The sequence below is a fragment of the Eulemur rufifrons genome, chromosome 29, assembly GCF_041146395.1.
Source record: "Eulemur rufifrons isolate Redbay chromosome 29, OSU_ERuf_1, whole genome shotgun sequence".
Classification (NCBI taxonomy): Eukaryota; Metazoa; Chordata; class Mammalia; order Primates; family Lemuridae; genus Eulemur; species Eulemur rufifrons.
The window spans coordinates 82979336-83002544 of NC_091011.1; the positions used below are offsets into that span (position 1 = coordinate 82979336).

General features: G+C 38.2%; 1 protein-coding gene across 1 annotated transcript in view; it reads left to right on the forward strand.

The window, feature by feature from the left end:
• The first annotated feature begins 856 nt into the window (after positions 1-856).
• Positions 857-23209, forward strand: part of EXOC4 (exocyst complex component 4) — a 738581-nt gene continuing 716228 nt past the window's right edge. The window contains exon 1 of the mRNA XM_069462610.1: positions 857-942. Within this exon, the coding sequence (XP_069318711.1) occupies positions 857-942 (86 nt within the window). The remainder of the gene's footprint in view (positions 943-23209) is intronic.

A 23209-nucleotide genomic window follows, 5' to 3' on the forward strand; every position in this document is an offset into this window, starting at 1 on the left:
TTTTGTTCATTCGGTCTTCTGAATTAATGAAGCCAACAGAGTCAAATGCAGGAAATATTAAAAACCTACCAGTGAAACTATTATTGATAATAAAGCACAAATATACATTATTACTATTTGTATTTTATTTAGGTTGGAAAGAAAAGGAAATGTGAAATCTTAAAATCAGCTTTGTTTTTAGGTTATAGTGTCTTTATCAATATTCATCTGTGCATTCCTGTGTGTATGTTTTTAGGATTATCTGGAAATATAGGAACATTGCAAAAACTTGAACTCACACATAAAACGAATGTAGAAACATTTAGTTTTAGACGATACTAAAGAAAAGCATTTAAATGTATATTCATTTTTGTATTTGAACGAATTTTTTAAAAAATCCCTTGCGTTTAAAGAACTTTGCAAATAGGCATCAACTACACATCCCCTTCCTTCGTTTAAATACTCTCACAAACACATTTATCATTAGATAAATTTGATTAAGGGTCTGATAAAATTCTAAAAGCAAGCAAATCGAAAAAATCCCAAAGGCAGAATAAATATAGATGAAGACACTTATTGGAAAAATGAAGACACTTATTAGATAAATGAAGACACTTAACGAGTTGCCACTGGTTTAGCACGCCCAGGAGCTGCAGAAGGAAAACTACGATTCCCAGAGTGCTTAGAGCGAACACGGAAGTCACGGTATCCGAACCGGTTGCCTTAGTCCCGCCTCATCACTCCAGTGATTGGATGCCCCACTTCCGCGCCTCTGCGACTTCTCTCCACCCATTGGTGCAGACCCCATCGGGGTCAAATACAGAGTTTACGTTCGCTTTGCTCATTTCGAACCTACCGCCTCTCCCTGCGTACCAAGATGGCGGCAGAAGCAGGCGGTGGGAAATACAGAAGCACAGTCAGCAAAAGCAAAGACCCCTCGGGGCTGCTCATCTCTGTGATCAGGTGAGGGAGGCAGGAGGCAGGGTCAGGGGACAGGGGGCAGCGGCTCGACCTCCGCTTTGGAAAGGAGAAGGGTTAGCTGGGTTCCGCCCTGCCGACCCTTTCCTTCCCTCCGTGCCTCCCCCAGCTCCTCTCCAGGGTCCCAGCCCACCCCAGGGTCTCAGCAGTTCTCCCTTTTTCTCTGGGGTTCGACCTAGAGGGAGGAGCCACGCCTCGTAGTCTTTTTTTTCGGGGCAGAGCCCTCTATTAGGGTCACCAGGCCCTAGAAAACACTGACTGGGTTTGATAGAGAAAGCCAGGTGAAGGTGTGTTCATTGGTTCACAAAATGTTTGTTTATTGCTTGCCTGTAGCATTGCTCAATGTGCAAGGCGGTCTTGTTTCCAGGACATCTGGGTGTAAGGCCCTGAAGTCCGGAGAATCCAGTCACGAGTTGCAGATTGTGTTTTCACACGCTGGACACTTTAAACCACCTGTGAATGGCCACAGCCTCAAATACAAGAATCGGCAGTGAGCTAGCTGGTAGACGGACTGTGGGTTTGAAGGCACACATCTGTTTTCGATTTTTGTTCTGCCTTTCCCTCCCTATTCTGCTGTATTCATTAGGAAAAAAACAATTTTCTAATTATCCTCCATGCACTTTATTTTCCCATAATATTAGGTGGGGGTGGGAGTGATGGACCTTTTTATTTTTTTTAAGAAATAAATTGAGGATGGGGGGACCCTATCAAATACCATTAAGTATGATACAGGGAATGATCAAAAACAACCTGAATAAAATGTATTATGACACGTTTTTACGTTGTTCGCATTTGAATTTCAACTCAGGTATTTTTCATAAAGCAAACGGCTCTACCATCCCCTCAGCACCGCCTCCGCCCTTCCGTTTTCCCCACCTGTGCTAAACTTTTGTTTTAGTTCTTGGAGAGGTCCTGGAATGTCCTGATTTTTTTAAAACCCAGGGTCCTCCTTATCTGGTAGGTACTAAGCAAGTGAATGAAAAAGTATAACAAACCTTTAAAATGGCTTACCACTCACTAACTGATAAAGACCCATCTTGTGGGTCTTATTTAGGGAACTCTACTTTTAAGATTATGGCCTGTTAAATCATTATTGTCAATTTTCTTTTAGGATTAAGAGAATAATTCTTCTCTTTATGGAAATGCTTAATATACTTGCTAGGCCATACAAAGGAAATGCTGTTCTTTTGTGAATCTACAGGCCCACATTCTTGACATAACTATGTATAGGTAGTGTAGATGAATCTCATAATACTGAAACTCCAGCTAGAATAATTATAGTTTCCCATCTGAATCCTCTGTGGAATTATAATACCTGTATGTGAATTTATTTGGATCCTTTTTTTGAACTTGTTTATTTTTTCTGCCTTATAGTCAACATTCATTTAAACAATGGGTATTTAGTGCCAGTTCTTAGTATGGTGTCTGTCACCTATTATATACTTAATAAATATTTGTTGAATGAATGAATGAATGCCCTGAATTTTGCAAAGATGAACCAGACATGATGTTACCCTTGAGGAGAGTATAGTTTATCTGGGGGATAAAGTACATAAGTGAAAATGATGACATGACACTAAAAGAGAGAGATGAAATGTTTAGGGAATTCCAGGAGAACGAGTGGTTACTTCCAGTGGCATCAGAGGAGGTAGCAGCAGCATGCAAACATACCATCTCATCTGGGTACTTTTGATTCTGTAGGCAGTTCCCATTTCATTTATGCTATTTATGTTTTCTTCAGTGCTGGTTAAGTTTATTCTAAATGTCATATATTTGAGAACAGCATGAAAACCAACCTAAAGCTTTTTTACTGATGCTGATTAGAAACATACATTGCCTTTGGTTGACCATTCCTTTGTGTTCTCCAGGGGGAATTCCTTACTGCTGGATGGTGTGCAATATGATTTTGTGGTTATCCATCTATCTCTTGTGCCATTTTACATTACCTCTAGCACCATGATTTAGGCCAAGCATTTTTACTTTGAGCTTTGTTGTGCATTACTGCATTTCATTTTTCTTCCTTATCCTCGACCACCTTAGACCACTGAATAACACTTTTATTGTGTTTGTTAAGAGCATGGTATAAGCGAGTGTCCACGCCTAGCATCCTGGGCAAATTTAGTAAAGGTTGGGATTCATGGTTACCTACAAACTTAAGACTGGATGATGATGTTGCTATAGTGTTGGTGTTTGTATTTCAGCATTTCTCTGAGTCACGGGAATATTTTGAAGTTGGAGTGAGGATGTTACTAACTCTATTTCCTTGTTTCTTTCCTGATATGCTTTTCAACATACTCAGTGGTTTAAATTTTATAAACAGTGGCAGTGACTGAGAGGAGAATGGTAGTATTACTTTGGTGTTTAGGAAGGGACTGGGGGAGGGGAGGGTGCTTCAGGGAAGAATAGAATGGGGAATGAATGTATATTTCTTTTAAGTAAATTGTGCTGTCACTCTGAAGTTGCTGCTTTGTATCTCTGTTCAATCTGTATTCTTTGCAGCTATCTTTCTTGCAACAATGTATTTATCATTGTTAATTCCTCATACAAAACTTTTATTACCTTCTCTGTCTTTAACCTTTTTGCAAATTTTTCTGGTTGCTTTGGCAACAAGCCTCAAAAAGGAAGACCCATTTTAGGTTCCTGTTTATAAAATCTGAACATTCCTGAGATGTAACTGGTACGTGCCAGTTCTTTCATGTTTCCATAGACCTATAATTTTGTCACAAAATAAATTACTTATTAGTAATAGAGTGCACTTTTGAAAAGTTTGATCAGTTTAGCTGTATTTATCTTTTTTTATAACAGAGCAGTTGTTTTTCTTTTTTGAATAGTGAATGTTAAAAATTCCTCAATTCTTTTGCTCAGATATGTAAAATTGTCATTTCTACACTATGTTATGTATTATCATAATACTTTGTATTATTTTAATGCTACTCCTAATGGTCAGAACAGCATTTGTTGTTAGTCATCTTTTAATACTGGGTTAAAAAAACTACAGGTGGATAAGGGTTTGACTTAAGAACAAAGTAGATGTAGACATGAGGAATATCCAAATCTCATACTGTTTTCAGCCATTTCACTAAATAGCTAAATAATGACTCTATTTTGCTTGTAAGATAGCCTATCACTTTAAAATATTTAAATGTCAAAATAATTTAAAAATGAAATATAGTGTAATTGTAATACAAGTATGATATTTGGTAGATAGATATTTTTTAAGCACCTTGAGACTTACACATAAAATTTCTTAATCATTTAAAAATATTGAATAAAAATATTTCAGGACTGTCAGATATTTCAAAGAGTAGACTTCTGGGGTTTTACAGAAGAGGTCCTCAGGCCTGTGAGGTAGGGCTTTGATGGGGGAACAGATGGTACTTGGGAGTTAGTCTGTTGGAGGTTGCTGCTAACTGCAGCTTTTGGTTTTAAGTCTTGGCACTGGCCCTTTAAAATGAAACTAATTGGATGGACAGAGTCCTGATTACCTGCTGATGCATGGTGGACAGTTACACACACACACACACACACACACACACACAACAGAGAACATTTTCCTACTTTTCTATTGATTTCCCCCCCCCAACCTTTTGTTTTGTGTGAAGTTGGAGGAAGTAGCCTTTCTACTTAGGAAATAAGCAAGATGGCATTTGGGAGATGCTATTTTATTTCCGTGAGTTCCTGTCAGATTTTTAATTGGGAAATGTGTCTACCACTTACTGTTAGGTGATTTGCTTTCCAATTAAGTGTTGTCTCTCTTTTCTTTATAAGTTGGCTTGTAATAGTCAGTTTAATTGGGAAGACAAACTTTGGTTGTGACTTAAGAAGACCTTACTGAAACCTTGGAGCAGGGTTTTTGAAGACACACTCTGGTTACAGATGTCAAGGAGGTCTGAAGGCAGTGAGTGGAAGGCTCACTTTTTCATCAACTTTTATGTCTTCACAGAAGTTGGAATTTCAAATACTTAAAAAAATCCTTTCTTCTAGACACCTGTTAAATTTCCTTCCTCCTCAGAGTATTTTGGTCAGCCCTTTATTTAATTCAAAGTAAACTTTGTTGAAGGGGTCCAGGCTTTGATCAGGGCTTTGAACAAACAGCTTTGAGGTTCATGACACAGTTTGTGGCAGGAAAAGAATTGGTCACTCTGTTCGGAGCCAAGTCCTGGAAGTTGTATTAGGTGTTAATGTTGTTTCCACCACCATCTCCTCTCTTCATTAAGCCCATCTCATAAAAGTTTTTAGATTTCTAGCTCTCTTTGTACACTGGGGAGCCTTGGCCCTAGCAATGCAATGTTGTTTGAAAATTGCTGCTAGAATACCTGGAGACTAAATGCTTTATTAATTTTCAGGAAGTCCTGGGAGGATATCTGACAGGATGTGGATGTAAAGGGCAAAAAAATTCCCGTTTTCTAGCTAAATGGCAGAATTAATATCTTGGAGACCCATGTTTTAGTTTCTGACCTCATGTGTAATCTTTTTTTGTTTTTGAAACAGGATCTTGCTATGTTATCCAGGCTGGAGTGCAGTGGTATGATCATAGTTTACTGTAACCTCGAACTCCTGGGCTCAAGCAATCCTCCTGCCTCAGACTCTCAAGTAGCTGGGACTACAGGCATGTGCCACCATGTCCAGCTAAATTAAAAAAAAATTTTTTTTGTAGAGATGGGGGTCTCATTATGTTGCCCAGGCTAGCCTTGAACTCCTGGCTTCAAGTGATCCTCCTGCTTAGCCTCCCAAAATGCTAGGATTACAGGTGTGAGCCACCACTCCTGGCTCATTTGTAATTGTTAATATTGGAATTTCAGGAAGGCTTTGAGACATATAGTTTTAATGATGGGTGATATGGTCAGTTTTTTTTCCAAGTCATTACTTATAGGCAGGTATGGTCACAGCCTGTGCTGGAAGTGCAGTATGTGGTTTGGTGTAGTTAAGTAGAAACTTACTCTGTTATCCATGCAACCTTGTACTAGTTACTTAAAACCATTGTGTCTTAGTTTTTCATTTGTAAAATGGGGTAATAGTATAATATGCTGTGGGTTTTTTTGAACATTAAATGAGATAGGAGTATATGAAAGTGCCTAGCACAATTTGGCACAGAAAAGATATTCAGATGTTCATTTCCTCCTTTCCAGGATCTGTAGCTTCTTTGGTTAGAAACTTTATTTTAAGAAATTTGCCAGATAGCAACCAGGATATAATGTTAATTTTATACCAGAAATATCCTTTCCAGTCTGACTAGAGTGTTAGATTCTATTTGTCATAATATTGTCTTTGTAACCAGGAAACTTTGTACAGTTGAATTAAGATGATAATTATTTGATAATTTGAAAGCCAGAGAAGCTGGATTTAAATATATGTATTCTTATGTGTGTGTAAAACAATATATATAAACACGTAAAAATATAAAACATTTATTAGATTAAAAGACAGAAAAGACTATAAACAAGCAAATCAAAGGGTCCATGATCTCTTTGCGTCAGTAACCTTTTACAAAGATTATATTGTACAAATTTATAATAGAGTTATGAGGGGGAACATTGTTCAATAATATCATTCCCCAAAATATTACCTATTTTCCTTTTTCAGGTTTTCATGTGGATCCTGTCCATGTATATACAAAGGTTAAATAGAAAATTTCTTTATATTGCTATGTAGTCATCATATAAATAATTTTTAAGTGGAAGAGTTAAAAATATAGAGAAAATTACAGAAAGAAAAAACAAAAGTACCCATATTCTTTTCACTCAGAATTAACCACTGTTAATAACCTTTGCTTCCAGTTTTTAGAAAATCACTCTATTGTTATAAAAATAGTGCGTTCATGATAAATAATTCAAACAATGAAAATGTAGAACAATGTGAAGATGAAAGAAAAAAATTTCATTCCAAATTTTATTCTCTGTAAGTTACCATTGTTAATATTAGATGAACCTAATTCCAGACCTACCTCTCCCTCTGTCTCCCTCTCTCTATATGTGTGTATATGAAATGCTGGCTGGGATAGATAGAAAATATTTTTTATTAAATTTGAGATCTTTATATAGTAACTTTATTTGCCCTCCTTTTTGACATACACATATATATGTAGTAAAGTGTAAAATCTTAAATATGCACCTTGATGAATTTTTAGTTATGTAACCACTGTCCAGATGAAGATATACATCCTAGGATATTCCTTCCCTGTCAGTTTTTTTCAGTACATTTTTTTTTGTAAGGATATCCAATTCTAACACCATTTGTTAAAAGGGCTTCCCTTTCTTGCACTTAGCTGCTTTTGTGCATTTGTCAACAATCAGTTTAACTTATATATGTGGGTTTATTTCTTGACTGTCTAGTCTGTTCCATTCATGTTTATCTGTCTTAATGACAATACCACATTGTCTTGATTATTACTTTTGTTAAGTCTTGAAGATAGTGTAAGCCCTCCAACTTTATTCTACTTTTTCAAAGTTGTTTTGGGTATTCTAGGTCCTTTGCATTTCTATATGAATTTTAGCATGAGCTAGTCAGTTTCTACAATAAAACCTGCTTGAAATTTGTTTGGGATTATGTTGAATGTAAGGATTAATAAATGGAATTGAAATCTTAATATTGAGTCTTCTGATCTATAAATGGGGTGTATCTCTCAGTTTAATTCTTTAAGCAATTTTTTTGGGTCGATTTCAGCGTATAGGTTTTATACATTTTTAGTTGGATTTATCTCTAAGTATTTTAGGCCACTTCAAGTTGTGTCACAGTTCACTGAATACTAATGCTCCTTTTTTTTTTTATTCTTTTTTTCTCTTGGTGTTTTGTTTTATATAGTTTCTGTTGCTATGCTAGTTCACTGGTCTTTTCTGCTATTCCTAATCTGTTGTTAACCTCATCTAACGTAATTTTTATCTTAGCTTGTAGTTTTCATCTCTGGAATTTTGAGTTTTTTTTTTTTTTAATATCTTTCATGTTTCTGCTTACATGTTTAATCTTTCCTATAGCTTCCCGAACATGAAGAAAATAGATATTGTAACTGTTTTCATGTCCTTGTCTACTAATTTTATCAACTGTGTCATTTCTAGGTTAGTTTCCATTGGTAAATTTCCTTCCCCTTTCCTTTACATTCCTTGTACTTTTTGAGTGGATGTTAGACATTGTCAGTTTCACCTTGTTGGGTACAATTTGGGATATTTTTGCATTCCCATAAATATTCTTGAGCTTTGTTCTGAGATAAGTTACTTGCAAATAGTTTGGTCCTTTTGAGTCTTTTAGGTTTGCTAGTTAGGAGCAGAGCAACATTTAGTCTAGGGCTATTTTTGTCTCACTGGCAAAATTATTTTGCATATTCTACCCAATGTCCTGTGAATTATGAGATTTTTTTCATTCTGGCTGGGGGATAGTCACTATCTCCAGCCCTGTGTGACTTCAGATTATTGTTCCCCTAGTCCTTTCAGGTGGTTCTTTTTCCTGGTTTTGGGTAGTTACCTCCCACACATGTGTTGGTCAGTATACTCAGCTGAAGAATAAGCGTACAGGAAGATCCGCTACGGATCTGCAGACTTCTCTGTGTAGCTCTCTTTTCCCCTCCTTTACTGCGCTGCAAATTCTAACTGCCTTAATGTTCAGTGTTTTGAAACCTGTTCTCTTTGTTAGTTAGTTGCTTTGTTAGTCCCTGTTATTCCATCTAGGCCTGAAGTAGAAGTCCATCAAAACTTCATGTTAGTTTTCATTGGTACCATTTCAGGTTGCCTATGGTCAGAGAGGAAGAATAATATATTCAAATGTGCTATTTAAAGTTATCTAGTTAAAGGTGAACTAGATATCTTGACACTGATGGTTCTTCTTATTTTGCAGAGTGTTAAATACACTTCCTATAGTACGTCTTGAGAAACTTTTCCTTCAGAACTCATAGAAATGCCTTAAAACTTATACATGTTTATATGTATCTTTATTTTTAAAAACATAATTCTATTTTGTTTATTTAATGCCTGCAGTAGTATTGTAAATTGTTGGCCTGAGGTCTAATGTGGCTGGTAGTAAGTCATCTTTGGGCAGCACAGTTATAGAGTCTTAATTGATTTTGTTTTTGTTTGCATTTGGGTGTTTACAAAGGTGAGCTCTGTTCCCTATTGTCTTTATACTCTGATGCTGCTTACATTTTTGTTAATTGCATACCTTTTTTTTCTTTTGCTCTATTTCCTTTCTATTTGTTAACTGCTTTCAAGCCATGAAATGAATTATGACCTTGGTCCTTATTGTAGCCAGTTTTTTATGTGCTGGGGATTTAGCTTTGAAAAACATGGGAAATAACAATTTGTAATAGTAGGAAGTAATAAAGGAAAATTCTTGTGTTACATTTGACACTGTTGGTAAGAAAATTAAATATCTGAATGTTATTATGAAAACCTTTTCTGACTTAAATTTATTCTTTTAAAAGTATTTATAAAGCCCTTGTCAGAAATAAAGTAGAACATAATTCAAAAGGTATTTTTCCATTTAAAACTTGGTGCCTATCATTGTGTTGAATATTATGGGAGACATTGTCTTATACTAAAAAGATCACTGGAGAGCTTGTTAGAAATTTTGAATTTCAGGTATCACCTGACTTATTACCCAACCTGAATCTGCATTGTAATAAGATTCTCAGGTGATTTGAAAGCATGAGAAAGTTTGGGTAGCCCATAGAACATAATTTAGTTGGAGAAGTAAAAGAAACCCCAGACTTGAAATGATCTCAACACAGAAACGATAAATGCTTGTGGTGATGGATATCCTAAATACCCTGCCTCGATCATTACCCATTTTATGTATGTAATAAACTATACATGTACCTCATAAATATGTACGTATATGTATCAATAAAAATATATAAGAAACCAATTGGAATTGTTAATTTTAACTGAAATAATGGTATTATGGCTTTTTTTTTTTAATTTTTTTTTTTTTTTTTTGAGACAGTCTCATTGTATTGCCTGGGCTAGAGAGTGCAATGGCATCATCATAGCTCACTGCAACCTCCAACCCCTGGGCTCAAGCAATCCTCCTGCCTCAGCCTCCTGAATAGCTGGGACTACAGATGCGTACCACCATGCCCAGCTAATATTTCTATTTTTCATAGATATGAGGTCTTGCTCGCTCTTGCTCAGGCTTATCTTGAACTCCTAGCCTCAAGTGATCCTCCCTCCTTGGCTTCCCAGAGTGCTAGGATTACAGGTGTGCACCACTGCGCCTGGCCTGGCTCTGTTTTTTAAGAAAGCATTGTTCTTAAGAGATATATTAGTATATACTGATATATATACCAACAAAAATGGTATGTCTGGGATTTGCTTCAAAATAATCAGAGAGAAGGGTTAGTAGGGGTATAGATGAAGCAGGGTTGGAATGTGTTTTTTTAACTTATTTATTTCAGAATATTACAGGGGTACAAATGTTTAGGTTACATATATTGCCTTTGCCCCACCTGAGTCAGAGCTTCAAGCTTGTCTATCTCCCCAATGGTGTGCACTGCACACATTAGGTGTGAATATATCCTCCCCCCTCCTTCCTGCCCAACACCCGATGAATGTTACTATTGTATGTGCACTTACGTGTCGGTCAGTTAATACCAATTTGATGGTGAGTACGTGTGGTGCTTGTTTTCCCATTCTTGTTATACTTAGTAGAATGGGCTCCAGCTCTATCCAGGATAATATAAGAGATGCTAGATCACAATTGTTTTTTGTGGCTGAGTAGAACTCCATGCTATGTATACACCACATTTTATTAATCCACTCATGTATTGATGGGCACTTGGGTTGTTTCCACATCTTTGCAATTGTGAATTGTGCTGCTATAAACATTCGAGTGCAGATGTCTTTTTTATAGAATGACTTTTGTTCCTTTGGCTAGATGCCCAGTAGTGGGATTGCTGGAAATGGTAGTTCTACTTTTAGCGCTTTGAGGTATCTCCATATTACTTTCCATAGAGGTTGTATTAGTTTGCAGTCCCACCAGCAGTATATGAGTCTTCCTATCTCTCCACGTCCATGCCAGCATTTATTGTTTTGGGACTTTTTGATAAAGGCTGTTCTCACTGGAGATAAGTGATATCTCATTGTAGTTTTGATTTGCATTTCCCTGATGATTAGAGATGTTGAGCATTTTTTCGTATGTTTGTTAGCCATTAGTCTATCTTCTTTTGCAAAGTTTCTGTTCATGTCCTTTGCCAACTTTTTGATAGGATTGTTTGATTTTTTTCTTGGCGATTTTCCTGAGTTCTATATAGATTCTAGTTATCAGCCCTTTATCAGATGTGTAACATGCGAATATTTTCTCCCGTTCTGTAGGTTGTCTGTTTGCTCTCATGATAGTTTCCTTGGCTGTGCAGAAGCTTTTTAATTTGATCAGGTTCCATTTATTTATTTTTGTTGTTGCTGTGATTGCCTTTGGGGTCTTATTCATAAATCATTTGTCTAGGCCAATGTCCATAAGAGTTTTTCCAACATTTTCTTCTAGAATTCTTACAGTTTCATGCATTAGGTTTAAGTCTGTTATCCACTGTGAGTTGATTTTTGTGAGAGGTGAAAGGTGCGGATCCTGTTTCAGTCTTCTACATGTGGCTACCCAATTATCCCAGCACCATTTATTAAATAAGGATTCTTCTCTCCAGTGTATGTTTTTGTCTGTTTTGTCAAAGATTAGATGGCTATATGAGGATGGTTTTATATCTGGGTTCTCAGTTGTGTTCCATTGGTCTATGTCTCTGTTCTTGTGCCAGTACCATGCTATTTTGTTACTATAGCCTTATAGTATAGCTTGAAGTCTGGTAAATTGATGCCTCCCAGTTTATTCTTTCTGCTTAAGATTGCTTTTGCTATACAAGGTCTTCTCTGGTTCCATACAAAGTGTAGAATTATTTTTTCTAGATCTGCAAAAAATGATATTGGTATTTTAATAGAGGTTGCATTGAATCTGTGGATCACTTTGGGTAGTACAGACATTTTAACAATGCTGATTCTGCCAACCCCTGAGCATGGTGTGGTTTTCTACCTGTTCACATCCTCTGCTATTTCCTTCCTCAGTGTTTGATAGTTCTCCCTGAAGAGGTCTTTTACCTCCTTAGTTAAATATATTTGTAGGTATTTTATGTTCTTTGTTGCTATTGTGAAGGGTAAGAGTCTTTGATTTACTTCTCAGTTTGACTGTTGTTGGCATATATAAATGCCACTGATTTCTGTACATTGATTTTGTAACCTGAGACTTTGCTGAATTTGTTTATCAATTCCAGTAGTCTCATGGTAGAATCTTTGGGGTTTTCTAGATATGAGATCACATCCTCAGCAAAGAGCGTTAGTTTGGCCTCTTCTGTCCCCATTTTGATGTCCTTTATTTCCTTCTCTTGTTTGATTGCTCTGGCTTGGACTTCCAGCACTATGTTGAATAGAAGCAGTGATAGAGGGCAACCTTGTCTGGTTCTAGTTCTAAGCAGGAATGCTTTCAATTTTTCCCCATTGAGTATGATGTTGGCTGTGGGTTTGTCATATATGGCTTGTATCATTTTTAGGTAAGTCCTATCTATGCGTATCTTGTTAAGTGTTCTTATCATAAAAGAGTGCTGAATTTTGTCAAATGCTTTTTCTATATCTATTGAGAGGATCGTGTGGTCTTTGTTTTTGCTTCTATTTATGTGGTGAATTATATTTATAGATTTGCATATGTTGAACCATCCCCACATCTCTGGGATGAAGCCCACGTAGTCATGATGGATTATTTTTTTGATAAGCACCTGAATTCAGTTTGCTAGGATTTTGTTCAGAATTTTTACATCTATATTCATAAGGGATATTGGTCTGTAGTTTTCTTTTTTTGTTGCATCCTTTTCTGGTTTTGGTATCAGGGTGATGTTGGCTTCCTAAAATGTGTTGGGGAGGATTCCTTCCTTCTTGATGTTGTGGAATAATTTCTACAGGATAGGCACCAGTTCTTCTTTGTAGGTGTGGTAAAATTTGGGTGTGAAACCATCTGGTCTGGGACTTTTCTTTTTAGGAAGGTTTTTTTGTTGCTCCTTTGATTTCAGTTCTTGATATTGGTCTGTTCAGGAATTCTGTTTCTTCCTGATTGAGCCTGGGGAGGCTGTGGGTTTCTAAGAATTTGTCCATTTCCTCCATGTTTTCCAGTTTATGTGCATAAAGGTTTTTATAGTATTCATAGATATTATTTTGTATTTCCATGGTACCAGTTGTAATTTCTCCTTTTTTATTCCCAATGGAGCTTATTAGAGTCCTTTCTTTTCTGTTTCTCATTAATCTAGCAAGAGGTTTGTCAATTTTGTTTATTTTTTCAAAGAATCAACTTTTTGTTTTATTAATCTCCCATATACTTTTTTTGTTATCAATTTTATTTAGTTTTGCTCTGATCTTTGTTACTTCTTTTCTTCTGCTGGATTTGGGGTCAGTTTGCTCCTCCTTTTCCACTTCTTCAAGATGATTCATTAGATTATTGATTTGTGATCTTTCTGTCTTTTGGATGTAGGCATTTATGGATATAAATTTTCCTCCTAGGACTGCTTTAGCCATGTCCTGCAGATTTTGATAACTTGTGTCTCCTTTATCATTTAGTTCAATGAATCTTTTGATTTCCATCTTAATTTCCTCCATAAAGCAATAGTCGTTCAGTAGAAAGTTATTTAGTTTCCATGACTTTGTGTAGAGATGAGAGTTTCTGTTGGAGGTGATTTCTAATTTTATTGCACTGTGGTCTGAGAAGATGCCTTGTATAATTTCTATTTTTTGAGACATGCTTTGTGACCTATGATATAGTCAATCTTAGAGACTGTCCCATGAGCTGATGAGTTAAACATATATTCAGTGGTTTTCAGGTAGAATGTTCTGTAAATGTCAGTCAGGCCCATTTGTTCTAGAGTTCTGTTTAAATCCATTGTTTCTTTGCTTATTTTCTGTTTGGAGGATCTGTCCTGTTCTGTCAGAGGAGTGTTGAAGTCTCCAGCTATTATGGTGCTGGTCTTTATTATTTTGTTTAGATCAAGTGGGATTTGCCCTATGAATCTGGGTGCACCTGAGTTAGATGCATAAATATTTAGAATTGTTACATCTCCTTGTTGAATTGTACCTGTAATTACCATAATATAGTGACCATCTTTATCTTTCATTACTTTTGTTGATTTGAAGAATAAGTTATCTGAAACAAGAACTGACATGCCAGCTTTTTTTTGGCTTCTGTTTGCTTGAAATATTGTTTTTCATTCGTTCACCTTGAGTCTGAATGCATCCTTGTGGATTAGATGTATTTCCTCAAGACAGCAGATACTTGGCTTGTGTACATTTATTCATTGGGCCAGCCTATGTCTCTTTAGTGGGAGTTCAAGCCATTCCCATTTATTGAGAGAATTCATAAGTGGAGCAGATTTCTGTTCATCCTGTTGAGTTGTAGTTTGTTGCTTTGTTTTCTCTCTGGAGCCATTGTGGTATCTGGCCTTTGACCTTTAGCTTTTGGATGGTTTTACATTGGTGAGTGTTTATTGTGCTTATCTGTGTATAAGACTGTTTTGAGTACTTCCTGGAGGGCAGGTCTTGTCTTGATGAATTCCCTCAGTCTTTGCTTGTGTGAGAAAGTCTTTATTTCTCCTTCATATAAGAAACCTAGTTTTGTAGGGTACAGGATTCTAGGCTGGGCATTACTCTGTTTGAGAAGAGTGAGAATGGGGCCCCAGTCTCTTCTTGCTGGTAAGGTCTCAGTTGAGAAGTCTGCTGTTATTCTGATGGGTTTTCCTTTGTAGGTTACCTGTTTCTTTCACCTTACAGCTCATAGGAGGGCCTCTTTGTAGTTATTTTGGCCAATCTGATAACTATGTATCATGGTATCTTCCTGTTTGCAATGAATGTCCCAGGGGTCCTTTGAGCTTCTTGTACCTGGATATCTAGAGTTTTAGCAAGACCTGGGAAGTTTTCCTGGATTATATCCTCAAATAGTTTATCCAAGCCTTGTGTATTTTCTTCTTCACCCTCAGGGATGCCTATAATTCTCATGTTAGCCCTCTTCACATAACCCCACATTTCTTGTAGGCTTTGGTCTTTTATTTCTCTGCTCTGTCTTATTTAATTGAAAGGTGTTATCTTCAATCCCTGAGATTCTTTCTTCTGTTTGACCTGCCCTATTCTTCAGGCTTTCCATTGTGTTTTGTAATTTCTTGATTAAATTCTTCATTTCCAGCAGTTCTGTTTGATTTTTCTTTAAAATTTCAATTTCTTAAGTGAATTTCTCTTCCAACTCCTGGATTTTTTTTGTGGCTTCTTTGCATTGAGTATCCATTTTCTCTTGCATATCGTTGAGTTTTCTTACAATTCATGTTCAAAATTCTTCTGTCATTTTAGTGTTCTGAATTTGGTTGCTGTCCATTGCTAGAGGGCTGGTGTTCCCCTTTTGGGGGTGTGCTTTCTGTTTGATTCTTCATACCCCCAGAGTTCTTTTGCTGATTCCTTCCCATCTGGATCAGCTGTTGATTCTTACCTTTGGATTTTCATTTAGATAGTTACACATCCAGTTTAGTCTCCCAGCCAGTAGGTGGTGTTTGTGGGTGAGATTCCACCACACCCTGTATGATGAGTCAGTAAATGCAGTAAAAGGGTGTGCACATCGACCTCCCTGTCAATCGGTGGGGCTTGCTGGGAGGAGCAGGCTGCAGTGTTGTTTTTGGGTCCTGTAACCAGCTCTCCTTCCTCTGGGGAGGCACTCTAGCGGTTCAGATGGTGGGTGGGGCCCTGGGACTTCCAGGTGTGTCCTTATTCTCTGCTTCAGTGGGGGTAGGTTGGGTAGTGAGGCTGTGGCAGCTGGATTGGATGAACCTGCCCTCAAGCTGCACAAATGCTGTTAGCAGGGGTTAAAGGTCTGTTCTCTGCTTCTGGGCAAATCTGCCAGAGAGGGGCTGAAATGGCCTCACTGAGCCAAAAAGTCTGAATGTGGTGGTGGGGCTGCCTGTGACTTGAAGTCTGGAGCAGGCCTCGCTCCTTTCCATCCTCCCCTATTTCACGGTTTCTTCCGGGCCTCTGCAAGCAGGCAGGACCTCAAGCCAGTGGATCTGTCCTGGCTCTGATGCGAGCTGGCATGTTCCCTGCCCAGGATGGCAGCCTGAGCGGTGAGCATGGCCCTCCCATGGTTGGGAGGGTTGCCCCTCAAGCACGCTGCAGCTAGGACCCATTCCGATCTGCCCCTGAAGACACACACACTTTAGTACACTCCTTTACTAATATCGCTTTTGTGCCCCCGGGCAATGCGATCGACACCTGGGTGTAGAGGATCTGGCCTGCAGGCTTCTCCTCCCAGCCCCAGAGGATCAATCCCTGACCCTGCCAGAGAGAAGAATGTTGGTCTCAAGTCACCCACAGGGTGCCCAAACTGGATCAATGTCTCCCTGCCTTGGGATTTTCCCTGCTCTGCTGGAGTCACCAGGCAAGCAGCACCTGGGAGGGCCAATGGGTAGGGAGCTCACAGTCTGAGTACCCCTCAGTCTGCTGTAGGGCCCCAAAAGGAAAGGTCCTGTTTCCTGCGGATGCCTCTGGATGGTGGCTAAATTGTCTTTCTTGGCAGCCGTGGTAGGGGAGGGGAAGGGAAGAATGAAGCAAGATGGCGCCTGCCAATCTGCCCGGGTCTGTGGGGCGGGAGGTGCCCTGAGGGAGCTGGGAGCCTGGTGCCCTGCCCGAAAGAGGCTCACTGCTCACTGGTGGCAGCCGTCTCTGGGCTGGTGTTAGCAGGTCTCTTCAGCAGCTCAGGAGCCCACCAGCAGTCCGAGATGCAAGGGAGTGGAGATCTAACCGCTCCAGCTACCCTTATCATTGGTCTCCATGTCTCGGGGCTTAGACCCTGCTGCTGCCTTTCTCCTCCTAGTTCTGCTCTGCAGCGTCTTCCCATGAAGTCTCCTGTAGTTTCAGGCACCCTTTCTCCTGACCCTCATCCAATCTGTGTCTGCCTGTTTATTTTTTTTCACTTTCATCTAAAATCTATGTTTCTTGCTGAGACACTCTGGCTGGTGGTTTTTCCCGTCTAACATCTTGCCCCCCTACCTCCCAGAATGTGTTGATAATTGTTGAAGTTGGATTTATTTGACAAGTCTCTTAATTTTTGTGCATGTTTGAAAATTTCTATAAAAATGTGTGTGTTATATATGCATATATATGTATATATGAATACACTGGGAGGAGGGAAGAGGAGCGGGAAACAAAGTTCTGTAGATTAATAAATTACAGAAATGCTACATAATATATTCTTTATGTTCTCCCCCCCACACCTCACACATGAACATAGTAAATTCTCCCTGATGTCTGCAGTTAAGAAACCTGCTTTAATATGCATAACTCAGAATTTCCAAAATGTATGTAACCACATAACACCTATTAATATCTTGTAAAACACTGTTTCTGAGGAGCTCATCAGAAAATAAGATCACTGTGAACAATGCTTTAAGGAGGTGTGGGGCTTAAAATGGAAGTGAGAAAAGAGGTAGAGCTTGGTGCAGTAAGGGTGGGGACAGATTTTAGGTTGACTCTGTCAACTTTGGACTCAGTTTTATGCCTTAGTGGGGTGATTTTACTTAATTTTAGACAATGGCCTTCTTTGTTGCCTAAAAGATTTATAGCTTTTGGTCCCCAGAAGTGTTCTGTATAACTAAGTTAATTGCAATATTGAAAAACTGTGTTGGGTGTAGTAATTGGCCCTAAGTGCTGTCTGAAGCAAGACACCAGTGAATTTTCAATTGACTTTAAAGTAGAAATTGTTGACTGTCACTTGATATTAAATGAATCTCTTTGTACTGTTAAGGGATGTTGTTTCTATGCATCAGAAAACTTTTTCAGAGGGACTTGTCATTGTGAATTGCTATCAGTTGGGATGGGATTATCTTGTATTTTGTGGGCTCTAATAAGACATAATTAAGAACCAAGCAATCAGAATGTATAATTGAATATAATAAAATCCGATTTAAAAATGTAATGTAGATTTGCTTATGCTTTGAGTGAAGCCATATCTTAGTGATTAAATAGTGATACACATCTCGAACAGTTCTTTAATGTGTGATTTTTTTTACACAAACTCAGAATTATGATGAGGGTCTCTTATTTTTATAATTCACTGGAAACATTTATAGATTATTCATCATATACAAAGTGTTCTGCTTAGTATAATAGGCTTGGAAGACTGACTTCTTAACTTGTTTACTGTTTATATTCTTAGCAATCTCTTTTCCTCCTCTTCAGTTTGTGCTTTCGCTCTACCCATTCTTAGAACTGTTTTTGGTTCCCCTGCTGACAAAATAGGCTATGTTGCTGTCAGGCAGTTCTTAGATTGGCTGTTTTGTATTTCAAAGGAAAAGAAAACCTGATTCTCACACTTTGAAATAAGGGCTAAATAGATCTAATAATGTAACCTAATGTCTTCTGGTTAAAAGCAGTTTTGGAAAGAATACAGGATTCATGTTTTGAAGAAGCATGTCAGCTCTAGACTCTTTTTTCATGTGTTGGGATCAATAAAAAAAGGAATATTATGTTCTGGAAAGATCAATAAGCTAATACTTTTTTTTTTCCTTTTTAGAGTGAGGTTCTGAAACTAGTTAACCCTTCAGTGTTTGTTGAGAATTTAACCATGCTTAGTTGCCTTAAGATAACGTGTTAGAATACTTTGCAAATAAATAAAGATGACTCCCTGTCTAGTAGTTTTTCCATTATGCAATTTAAAAAATCTCATTAGAATGGTCCTAATAAGAGAAAAGGTAGCGCTGATTGGGGGGTTAAGGTGCTTGATGAATAAAAAAGGCAAGGGTCCTGTGACATCCAGTTTGTCTATTCAGAGGCCCATTTTGAGTACTTTTCAGAATTGGTAAGGAGATTTGATTCTTATTGTAGATTGTGCTTTATAGAGCTGCGCTTCCTGATAAATCATTTTTGGATATTTGAAGCTTGTAATTAGTTTTTCTGAGTTGCTTGAAGAGATTTTCATTAATTGTTTTGTTAATCTTTATTATTCCTAGAGGAGAGGTCACTGAATGCCAACAAGGAATGCCCTTAGTAGACAATTAAGTCTCTTTACTGTTTTCAGAAAGCATGATTTAATGCTTATTATTTCGCAGGTGTAACCAAAATTCAGGTGTATTATGTTAAATATTATTCTAGCAGGTTAATTAGTTTAGTTATCTAGGGCTGTACTAGGCAGCTAATTCTTCCTGTGGATTTGCCAAGAATTTGTGTTGCTTAGAACTGAGGAGGGTGACTGACAAATATCTGCTTTGAGAAATTGACCAACCAAAATAACATTGTCTGTGTTTTATAGGGTGGTATATTAGTCTGCTCAGTCTACCATAACAAAATGCCCAAGACTGGGTGGCTTAAGTGGTCCCCCAACCTTTTGGCACCAGGGACCGGTTTCATGGAAGACAATTTTTCCATGGACGGGTGGGTGTGGTGGGTGGAGCTCAGGCTGTGAGGCCAGCTATGGGGAGCGGCTGTAAATACAGATGAAGCTTTCCTTGCTAGCCCCATGCTCACTTCCTGCTGTGCGCACCCCCTTCCCTAAGTTTCATGATTCATGGAAGACAATTTTTCAAAGGGTGAAGTGGTGGAGCTCTGCAGTGAGGTCCCTAACGGGCCGTGGACCACCTCGGGTGGGGGACTGCAGGCTTAAATAACAGAAATTTATTTTTTCACAGTTTTGGAGGCTGAAAGTCCAAGAGCAAGATACCATCAGGGTTGGTTTCTGGTGAAGCCTCCCTTGCTGGCACATAGATGGCCACCTTCTTGCTATGTCCTCACATGCCCTTTCCTCTGTGAGTGCCTTTAGAGGGCTCTCTCTTGTTTTCGTATAAGGACATCAGTCCTATCAGATTAAGGCCCCACCCATACGACCTCATTTAACCTTTATTACCTTTTTTATCGGCCCTGTTTCCAAATACAGTAACATTCAGAGTTAGAACTTCAGCATATGAACTTGTGGGGGATACAGTTCAGTTCATAACAGGTGGTACCCTGGGGACTCTTATCACTTTGTTAAAATACCCGAAACTGCTTCCAGAGTGATAGTCTGTCGTCACCTACAGGTAATCTTGAGGCTCAGGCAAGAGCCCTGGTCAAGGTCTTAATTTTTCACAATTGGATGTCAGTCTTACTACATGCTTTTCTGGCAAGTAATGTTTAACAGTCCTCAATAACCCTCTAATACCAAATATTTATATCGTATAATCTCTGCAAAGAATTGCTGGCTGGTCAGCTTGAACTATAAGAAGGTTTGCTGAGAGGAAGAAATTAATAAAACAGAATTTGATCCATTTAGTCCCACGAGTTCCCTAAATTCTTTCCTTAACTTAAAACGAATCATTGGAAAACTTCATACCTGGACTGTATTCAGTCTTTCGAAGTCTCTAGGTCTGAGTTGAGTTTTAATGTTATGTTCTTAAAGGAACTGATAAGAAATAGCCATGTAAAATTCATCACTTTGTTTTCAGAAGGTCATTGATGACATCATTCACTATATTATATAATGTCTTCGTGTGCTGTTAAGGGAAAGATTTCTTTTAGAATTTAGGGCTAAAGTTTGCTCCCTCAGAGGAAATGGAGTCTGTCTGTTTGAGAATGAGCATTACATATTGCTGTGTGTCTCTTTTCTTCCTTGGTGTCAGGAAGGTTGGATTTAGGTGGGGGGCTGATTCATACAAACCGTGTTTGCCCCTATGACCTGCATACTTGTGTTTTACATCTATACGGTGGCATATTGGCCTGCATCTCTTTGGTCCCATTTTTTTACTTGTATTTTACTTTTAATTTACATTCTTATACAAACTACCCCAGATCTTTTTTGGGAAGACGTGGAATGTCATTAAAACGAAACTTGAATGTAAATATTGTTACTCAGTTTCGCCATTAAATCCTGGTTGAAAAGTTATCATTCTTCGTCTAAGTGTTAACCCCCAAGGGACTTCAAAGAAGGCTCAGAGTAAAAGCCCACTAAGTTGTGCCTGGTCCGGCTCCCAGTTTCCTCCCTTACCTCCCTCCTGTCACTGTCACTGTGCCTCAAGTCTCTAAAGCCACATTGACCTCCTTGCTATTCCACGTTTGTTGAGTTGGCTGAACATGTCCTGCATTAGGGTTTGTTCTCTCTGGAATCAGCTTCCCAAATAGTGCCCCCTCTTTGCCCTTCACTTCCTAGTAAGCTCTATTCAAATGCCGTCTGTATCTGAGAGGCCCTCCACGGGCTGTCTGTGTGAAACCGCCCTGTCCTCCGAGCCTGCCGTGGTTTTTGCCGTAGCCGCTACGTCTGTCCGGGCTTCCCTTGCTAGAACTGAAGCTTCATGAGGGAGGAATGGGTTTGGTTTACTGCTGTATCTCTGGCCACTTAGAACTGTCCCGGGTGAGGAGTAGGTGCTCAGTGAATATTTGCTGAATGAGTAAGTGAATTATTTTAAATAAGGTCACTGTAACTATTCTTTGTCCTTGTGTAGGTATTTTTGAACAGGCATTTCTTCGTGTGAGGCAATTTAGTTGGAATTTTTTCTTAAGGCAGGGAACTGTCCTCCCTGACCTCTCCAGATCCTACATCTTGCTGCTGCTCGTTATTGAGCTTTTACTAAGCACTTTACGTACCAGGCACTGGGAGAATAGAGAGAGAAGATCTGATCTCAGTTTATAAATAAATATCCTTAGGACTTTAGAAAGGGGAGGTTTTAGGGGATTTAGGCTAACAATGTTGTGATTGATAGATTATTTGTTTTGTTCCTAATAATTTATTAGCCAACACTGCTCTTGCACTTTTCAAAGCGCATTCACACACATCTCCAATCTTTACAAATCCTGGTGAGGCAGGTATTCTTATTATGTTGCCTCTTTTACAAAGAAAAAAACAGACCCAGAGTGGTTAAGTCGCTTACCCACGGTCAGGTAGCTTGAGTATTGCAGAGCTTTCTTTGAATCTGGGTTTTTTTTTTTTCATTCCAGAACCTGTGTTTCTTTAAGGTTTGTATGGATGCCTCTTGTTTGAAATATTTGATGAGGGTAGTAAGAAATTTTTCTGGTGTATTTCTAATGGTAGTATTCTAGATTTGTGTGTTTTCTTTTTGCATCCTTTTATTCTGTCTTTGACTGACAGTTACTCTTCCTCTTGAGTGATGGGTCATCTTTTGGTGACCGACCTTATTTTTATAGTTGTGCTTTTTCTTTTATTTGATCTTCTTTTTGTCTTTAAGAATAATATCGACTTTTATGTACTTTCTCCCGTCTGGACTCCATTACTGTATTAAGTTCAAAGTGAAAGCAAAATTGCTGCATAGAAGGAACCAGTGAGGTGACTAGTTATTTTCCTTTCAAAACATTTGACTGGCCACACTGAAATACAGAAACTGGTATCAAAAAAGGAAATGGACAAATTCAATTTTAGATCTCTAGTTATTTACACTGGGTTTTAATGCTGGTTTATAGGACTCTTTTGGAGCTGATGGCTGTGAATCCAATAGATATAACATACTTGTTATAACATACTTGTTCCTACTAGGTGTTGTTAACAGTAGGTTAACATGTGTACCATGGTCTTTTTAGCCAATTAGGTAAATAAATTCCTTCCCGGGGATTAATTTGTCATAGTTAAAGATGTAATTCATCATGCAAAATACCAGAGCTGTCTTAGGGAAAAATTCTTAGTGATCCAGAAATGTCTCTGTGTCCAGCTTAAGTGGAATCTAGTTTATTCTTTTATGTTCCTCCATAAACTTGACAGTGGTTTGTAAATCATGATCATTTTGAGATAAGAGTGGAAAAAAAAAGATCTAGAGTGATTCAGTAACTTGAATGCATCTTGGGGTGGCAACTTTAAACCATTTGTCCTTTGGTCATATCTTTTAATTCATGCTTTTAAACCTTCTTGTCCAGATTCAAGACTGTTACTGCTAAAAAAAGCTGCTTTTGGTGCTCTGTTTCATTTCTAGCTGTCAACTGCTTTCTTTACACGTTAGCTATAGCATGATTAGAGTGCAGTCCTACAGAACAGGAGTTGAAGGTAGGATTTTGTAACATGTATAGTAAAAGAGCATGAGCTTTGGAGTCCAATATACTTAGCTTTAATTCCAACTGTGACTATAGCTATGTGCATGTGTGTAAGTTACTTTACCTCTCTAAGCCTCTAATTCCTTATCTGTAAAAAGGGTGGTCATACTATTTTACTGAACTATTTTGAAGATTGTCTTAGATTATGTATGCAAAATAACTACTGCATTGTCTGGTGTGTTATAGACACTCAATAATTTCTATCTAGTAACTCA